The 8,077-nt window shown below is 42.9% G+C and overlaps 1 protein-coding gene across 1 annotated transcript in view; it reads right to left on the reverse strand.

Annotated features, from left to right (window-relative positions):
- Nucleotides 1-373: 373 nt before the first annotated feature.
- LOC103801678 (ras GTPase-activating protein 3) overlaps nucleotides 374-8,077 on the reverse strand; it is a gene marked incomplete at both ends in the record, with an annotated part of 19,676 nt that continues 11,972 nt past the window's right edge. Inside the window, 6 exons of the mRNA XM_009074102.1 lie at nucleotides 374-451; nucleotides 1,738-1,844; nucleotides 3,534-3,657; nucleotides 4,874-4,948; nucleotides 5,813-5,927; nucleotides 7,864-8,012. Coding sequence (XP_009072350.1) covers nucleotides 374-451; nucleotides 1,738-1,844; nucleotides 3,534-3,657; nucleotides 4,874-4,948; nucleotides 5,813-5,927; nucleotides 7,864-8,012 — 648 coding nt within the window. The remainder of the gene's footprint in view (nucleotides 452-1,737; nucleotides 1,845-3,533; nucleotides 3,658-4,873; nucleotides 4,949-5,812; nucleotides 5,928-7,863; nucleotides 8,013-8,077) is intronic.

Raw genomic sequence — 8,077 nt, forward strand, 5'->3', positions numbered from 1 at the left:
TAACTGGGCAATTCTCCTCAGTTGAGATTTAAAATGCTATAACAATCTAGGGCTGCTAATCATGTACAAGTAGAGAACTTCACAGGTTCTCCTGACCACTGTCTTTCTTCCAGTAGGAAGGAATGAAAAGCTCTGAAACAGACATCAGCTTGCTCACACAATTTTGCTTGACTGAAATCTAGTTCAGATTAAGACAGATTTCATTTTCCTGTGAGCATGAGAGGCTTATAATCAAAGCAAACATAACCAGTTTTGCATAAGCCTAGTGCAACTCAAGCATTTTAAAAGCTTAATTACAATTAGTGATAAAAGATTAGGAAAAAAACCCCCCACTTTCCAAAATTAAGCCCTTCAATGAAAATGGCATACTTACAGATTTAGATTTTGATAAGCTGCCTAGTGTCTGAATGGTTTTAGAGATAAGTGTCAAAGTTCGAGAAGTCTGAGGATCCTAGGAAAGAGAATATTATACAGAGAGGTGATTTAGAGTATGGAACAGAGGAAGGTAAACTCTGTTGCTTATTTCACTTGCAGAAAAGTAACACAAAATTAGAAGAGACACAATAAAGCACAGAAGGAAAAAAATTGGGTTTTTAAAAGGTTTTTGACTGTTAAACCATCATGCTCCATGGCTACTCTTATTGATCTGTAGAGAAACAAAATCAATCACTTGCAGAACAAACCAGATTTTTTGAAGACTGCCCATGTCCTTCCTACTCCCAGTAAGAACAGCTACTAAGTCTTGCATAAGATGCTTAAAAATCCAAAATCAATCCAGCATTAATGCAATGCAGCAAAAATTAAGCAATGACCACCTTTTCCATAGCACCTTAGTCCATCTCCCTTGTTTGTCCTTAAATGTTACTATTCTTCCTGTATTTCCTAAGGACTTCACATACACATTCATTCAACACATGCTTCATATCCAAGACTGGTACAGCAGATCTTTGAACTAAGAAAGGTATCACAGAATAATCAGAGTTGGAAGGGACCATGGAGGATCACTGAGTCCAGTTCCTGGCCCTGCACAGGAGAGACCTGACAATCATAGAATCATAGGATTTTAGGGGTTGGAATGGATCTTAGAGATCATCTAGTTCCAACCCCCTGCCCTGGGCAGGGACACCTCCCCCCACACCAGGTTGCTCAAGGCTTCATCCAACCTGGCTGTGAACACTGCCAGGGTTGGGGCAACCACAGCCTCCCTGGGCAACCTGGGACAGTGTCTCACCACCATCACAGGAAAAACTTCTGCCTAAGATCTGACCTAAATTTTCCCTTTTTCAATTTGCACCCATTGCCCCTTGTCCTGTCCCTGCAGCTCCTAACACAGAGTCCCTCTGCAGCTTCCCTGGAGCCCCTTCAGCTCCTGGAAGGTGCTCTGAGGTCTCCACACAACCTTCTCTTCTCCAGGCTGAACAGCCCCAACTCCCTCAGCCTGTCTTCATCGGGGGCAATCACACCCTGTGCCTGAGAGCATTGGCCAAACACCTCTGGAGCTCTGTCAGCCTTGGGGCTGTGCCCACTGCCCTGGGAGCTGTTCAGTGCCCAAACACCTCTGGGGGAAGAACCATTTGCTAATCTCCAGCCTAACCCTCCCTGATACAACTTTAGACCATTCCCTTCTGTCCATGTACTTTTCCTAAAGGCTACTAGAATTGCAGAAAGAATATTGATAGAAAGACTGTGGTGACATAAGCATAAACACAGCTAGAAAAAAACTGACACAGTACTTACTGGATGGTGTGGTGTAAGCTGAAAGAGGTTTGGAGAAAGAATGGCAGGAGCAAAGAACCTCAGGAAAATAAAGCTGCTGACAGCTGTATACCTCACATCTGGGTCACCTATTAAAAAAAAAAAAAGACATCTACTCAGCATTTCAATAACCCTTCCTTAAAAATCTCCTGAAATGATCAGAAAGGCTTCAGAAAGCTAACTCAAGCATGTGCTGGAAATGTATATATTTGAGAGTTACCGGATTAAGTGATGATAGAGGATTTGGAGGCAGAGATCAGCAAGCATAACCCAAGGAAATGTCAATGAGAGCCTGATTAAAAAGAAGCAGGTTCATGACACAAGCTACAAGGAGAACACAGCATCAGATAGATTGGAAGGGAGCACAGTGGATCATCTGGTCCAACCTCCCTACTCCAGCAGGGCCACCCCAAAGCACAAGGCTCAGGGTTGTGTCCAGAGGGTTCTGGAATATCTCCAGTGAGGGAGAATCCACAACCTCCCTGGGCAATCTGTTCAGTGCTCAGTGACTGCACAGGGAAGAAGTTCTTCCTCAGGTTCAGGTGGAACTTCCTGGGTGTCAGTTTTTGCTGTTGCCTCTTGTTTACTTGATTTCCCCCACTGAGCAGAGTCTGATCATCTTCTTGGCACTTCCCATTCATGGACTTGAATCCATTCATGAGGTCCCTCTCAGTGTCTCTTCTGGAGACTGAACAGCCCCAACTCCCTCAGCCTTTCCTCATCACTGAGGTGCTCCAGTCCCTTCAGCATCTTCCTTGCCCTCCCCTGGACCTGCTCCAGGAGCTCCATGTCCCTCTGGCCCTGAGGAGCCCAGAACTGGACACAATCCTCCAGATGTGGCCACACATATGAGGAAGAACCTGAATGAACTTTGGGTGGAACTTCCTGTGTATCAGTTTTTGCTGTTTCATTCTTAAACACCATTCATTTCTCCACTGCCCAGGACATTTCATACCAACCTCTGCTAATCCATCTATGCATTAAGGTATGATGAATAATTCACACAGTTTATGAAATGTTCAGCACAAAGGCCAACTCGCAGTTACCCAGTTATAGCCCTGAGCACAAGTGCTGTGCAGACTCCTAATGTATCTATTCCAGTTGGTAGTCACAGAAAATACACTTTATTTATTTAACGTAGAGTCAAGAGTATGACAGGACAGTCAATGGTTTTCTGCTTGAGCTTCTCTGCTACAAAGTGACTGCTTAAAAGCTGAACTCACATTACTCTCTCTACAACTTCCTTACTGTAATCTGCTTCCCTTCATGAAAATACATAGGTTGGTTGCTCAACTGGTTTTATATTGCTCTCTCACACAGCCAAAACAACTAGGAGGGAGTGGAAAGAATTCTCTCTTGACATCCAAAATACCTCTGCAACACATGAGCCTCCTAGGGCAATGGCTTATAATAACTCCAGTTTATAGGTTGGCCTTTATCACAGATGGACACAGAAAGTAATTTGGGTGCATGGAGTGTGCAGAATGAGCCACCACAAAACCCTGACCACCTGAAAACTGAGCATTACTTTGCAAATACTGAACCACTAAACACATACCACCATCAGAATCTTTTTAAGTGCTCTTTTCCTTTGAAAGGTGTTTAAGAAAAAAACCTCATACCATCATTAAAAGTCATGTTCTTTGTGAAATGAATAAGCAGTGAAAAAAGCAGCATGAACACATTCCAAATGGTATTTTGGAGTTCAATTGCTAAATCCATCAGGGCAGACTGCTGGACTATACTTGTGTAAAACCATACAATCTATAGAAACTCACCTTGAAAACGTTTGGCAGCTGATTCTCTCAGTGAGAAGAAAATATCACACATCACTGTAGGGCAGCTCACACCAGATTTTGTAATGACAGTAAAAATACGATCGACATATTGCCTCAGATTTTCCTGAAAAATGCAAAGATGATGGCAAAATTAGCCTGATCTTCTGCTGTGGAAAGTGGACTTATTCCTGGTTTTATTCACAATCATGAAAATTTTTCTGTTTTCAACATTATACACTCGCAAAACAATCTCACAGTCAATTGTTTTCTTTGCTAAATGCACATATTGAAGTACAAGAGAAGAAATATCACTCCTACCAAACCCAAAACTAAGTGCTATGGCTGTATGGTATATCCTTCCTCCTCCTAGCACTGTTTCCTATGCCACCAGCAGAATCATAGAATCATTAAAATTGAAAAAGACCTTTAAGATCAGAGTCCAACTGTTGACTCAGCACTGCCCAGTCCACCACTAAATCATGTCCCCAGGTGCCACATCCACATGTCTCTTGAATATTTCTAGGGATGGTTATTCCACCACTACCCTGGGCAGCTTGTTCCAAACACTGATCACCCTTACAGTGAGGAAACTTTGCCCAATATCCAATCTAAGCCTCCCCTGATGTAACTTGAGGCCATTTCCTCTCGTCCTGTCACTTGGCATTTGGGAGAAGAGATTGACTCTCACCTCTCTACAACCTCCTTTCAGGTAGTTGTAGAGAGTGATAAGGTCCTCCCTGAGCCTTCTTTTCTCAAGGTTAGCCACAGGCTAAGTCATTCTTGTCCTCAAGGGCAGGGGGAGAAGTGATTAACTTTCTACAGCTATTTTTATTTATGTAAATGCAATAAAGTAAAGCTGTTGTAAAATGATTCTAAGGGTGGTGTTAAGAAAGCTTGTAGTGTGTTCTTATGAACGACAAAACTATTTGCAACATAGAATCATAGGATTTTAGGGGTTGGAATGGACCTTAGAGATCACCTAGTCCCAACCCCCTGCCCTGGGCAGGGACACTTCCCACCACACCAGGTTGCTCAAGGCTTCATCCAACCTGGCTGTGAACACTGCCAGGGTTGGGGCAGCCACAGCCTCCCTGGGCAACCTGGGACAGTGTCTCACCACCCTCACAGGGAAAACTTCTGCCTAAGATCAAACCTAAATTTCCCCTCTCTCAATTTGTACCCATTGCCCCTTGTTCTGTCCCTGCAGCTCCTAACATAGAGTCCCTCTGCAGCTTCCCTGGAGCCCCTTCAGCTCCTGGAAGGGAACATCAAACATCTGAGGAGCTCAGTTAAACTGGACAGAGTAAACAGAGATTACACCTTCAAAATCTAATGCATACCCTGTTATTTTCCAGGTTTTCACCATCTTTTAATTTCACAGGATCAATTTCACAAGGTTTATGAACTTGGCAGATCTAGAAAAAAACCAACAGTGAACAATTAACATATCAGTTTATCTTCAACTAGAAATAAAAAGCATAATCTGTTAGTTTTTTTGAGGTAAAACGCAAAAGTCAACTTCATAAATGGTATTTTTTTTGTTTTTACAAAGCAGCAAAGCTAAATTACTAGTGATCTTTATTTTTTTTCCCACAAAGTAGAATGAATTTGTTCTCCCCTTTCCTTTAACAAATGCAGAATTGTTCTTCAGTCTCATGCAAGGCTGCTCAAGAAAAGTCCTGTTTTAACCCAAACAGTCAGATTTGAAAGCAGATCTATATTCTTTCAAACATGACATTTCCTGGTGAAACATCAAAGACAACAACAGCTGAAGAAATTGTCAAATCATGGAAAGGAAGTCTGTGGTCTGAAAGCATTGCCCAATTGCTGAACTAAAATACCCACACCCACCACCCTGGGCTGCATAGATAATAAACCATTGTCACATCACATGCATCACATGCACAGTTATCTAAGAAGAACTGGATTCCTTTACATCAGCTGGATGAAATGTATCACTTAGAGCTTCACAGCAGCTTTGTGTTCTATCCTTTATTCACCTAAGTTATGACTTTATTAATGTTTTGGAAACAATCTATGGTAGATTTTATAAAACAGAGTAATTTAGCTTAATAAACAGAAATTTTCCTTCTCCAGCTGTTTCTGAATTGGGCAACTCAGCTGTGGCTAAACTACCACATGGGATTTTAATGTAGAAATGGGCTATTAAGCATTATTCCTACAAAGTCATCTTGAAATGGGAAGTAATAAACAGTATTTGCTCCCTGAAGGCCTTTAACATGACATTTTATCAAATCAACAGTCTAAACTGTTCTTACCTCATCTATAATTGGCTTTAGTGTGACTTGCAGATAATGCATCCCTGCCAGTTTCATTGTCTCATCAATGCACTTGGAAGTTAATGAGTTTCCTCTGAAAATGGTGTTTGGATCTCTGGAATTGAACAATTTGCTGTAATTTAGTCTATTTGTAATGAACTGTTATTACATGGAAATGAAAGAAGCAGTGAAAGGTGGCGGAAATCTGGGGTTGAATGCGCAAACAAAACCTCCCTTTGACACTAGCCTGACATTAAACACAGTCACACAGCGTTTGGTGCATTTCCAGGGGATAAGCAACAAGCAGCAGTTACAGAATCATAGAACCATCAGGGTTGGTGACTTCTAAGACCATCAAGTCCAACCATTAACCTGTCACTGCTGGAACCCCTAAACCCTAAACCAGATCCTCCAGCACCAGATCCAGACACCTCTTCAACACTTCCAGGGATGGTGACTCCACCACCTCCCTGGGCAATATCCCAGGGCCTCAACACCCTCACAGGGAAAACATTTCTCCTCACATCCAATCTGACTCTGCCCTGGCTCAGCTCAAGGCCATTCCCTCTAGTCCTCTCCCTGCAGCCATGGCAGGACACACATCCCCCACCCCTCTCCAAGCCGGGCAGGGAGTTGCAGAGAGCCAGGAGGTCACCCCTGAGCCTCTTCTCCAGGCTAAACAAACCCAACTCCCTCAGCCCTTCCTCATCCCACAGGTTTTCCAGCCCTTTGCTGCCCTCGTTGCCCTTGGCTGGACTCTCTCCAGTGCCTCAATGGCCTTTGGGCAGTGAGTGCCCAAAGCTGAGCACAGCACTGAGCTGGGACCTCCCCAGTGCCCAGTGCAGGGGGATGAGCACTGCCCTAGTGCTGCTGCCACACTCTGCTGCAGCCAGGACAAGATGCCATTGACAACCCTTACCATCAAAACCTGTGCCTAGTGACAGCAGATCAAACTGAAGTTATTTGTTTGCTTACAGACACACTGATATCTTCTCTGCTGTTTGCAGCTTACTACAGTTGTACTCATTCACAAGCAGCGAACAACAGGATGAATTACTTCACTGGATTAATCACTTGGTTTCACAAAAAAAAATCAAGGTCACTGCCTGTTACAAATGTCAGAAATCCCTAAAAATAAACACCATCTTTGCAGGTTTATCACAGGAACATGACTGACAAGGGAGCACCAAATTTCCTCATACTGAAGCCACCAAGCTGTTTCAGCCAACCTGCAGCACAGACAAAATACACCTACCTACAGGAAGGAAAACACTTGATCCCTCAGACACTCTGAAGAGAGCCAACCCACACAAGGACTTTGTTTTGTACTGAGGAAACTGGTACATTAGAGGCATCTGTCATTCCCCTGGACTCCCAATTATCTATTCTACTGTTAGTCAAGAGCATCACTACATAGACATAAGACTTGAGGCATCAAGTTTTGGGCCAGGTCTTTAGGACCTGCCCAGTGTGAATAGTAGATCTTACACTACAGAGCTATTAGTCCATCAGTAAGTCAAACAAGGAACTCATAAGAAGCAAACAAAAAAAAAAAACCTGGTCAAATCCAGTCCAATCTTTGCTCCTCTGTCCTCTAACTGGAAGGATTAGACACACAGCTTGCCTTTAATATTCATGATTAGGAAAAAACTTGCTTTTGTTCCCAACAAATTGAATAAACACCTACTCAGCACTGGATGATTTATTAGCACACGATAAAGCTGAAATGATTTCATATGTGCAGCTGAAGGTAATGTAGAATTTCACAGTTATCATCAGATATACTGAAGACTGAAGAAGGTGAAAATCCTTGCTCTCAGATCTTATAACAATCTTGCAAGCAGATTCAACCAAACATGATGGGAATTCCTCCCAAGAAATGAAACCCATGGGATCTTGAGAGCAGTCAAAGCATTTATAAAGGACTCTGCTGCTCAGCTGGGAGGAACAGGAACAACTCTATGTGTAGTTCTAGAAACTGAGTGGAGAATCCTAGCACTAGCCAATGCACTGTGGGTATGTTGGATAGCAACTTATGTTTTGGTACTTACTGAGTTCTCTTCACTTCAGCATTCGCAATGGCACTTATGAAAGGCACAATTCTGCCATAGTGTAAGAAAAGCCTGACAAGAGGTATGGCTGCTTCCTGCTTTTCTCTGCAAACTTCACCCAAAATGTGTGCAGCTGATGCTGAGACAGGCTGAACAATGGAAAAAAGAAAGAAAAACTGAGAAATCCTTCCAGAATGAGCATCCTACCTTTCTT

This window comes from Acanthisitta chloris, unplaced genomic scaffold (assembly GCF_000695815.1).
Source record: "Acanthisitta chloris isolate BGI_N310 unplaced genomic scaffold, ASM69581v1 scaffold24394, whole genome shotgun sequence".
Taxonomy (NCBI): domain Eukaryota; kingdom Metazoa; phylum Chordata; class Aves; order Passeriformes; family Acanthisittidae; genus Acanthisitta; species Acanthisitta chloris.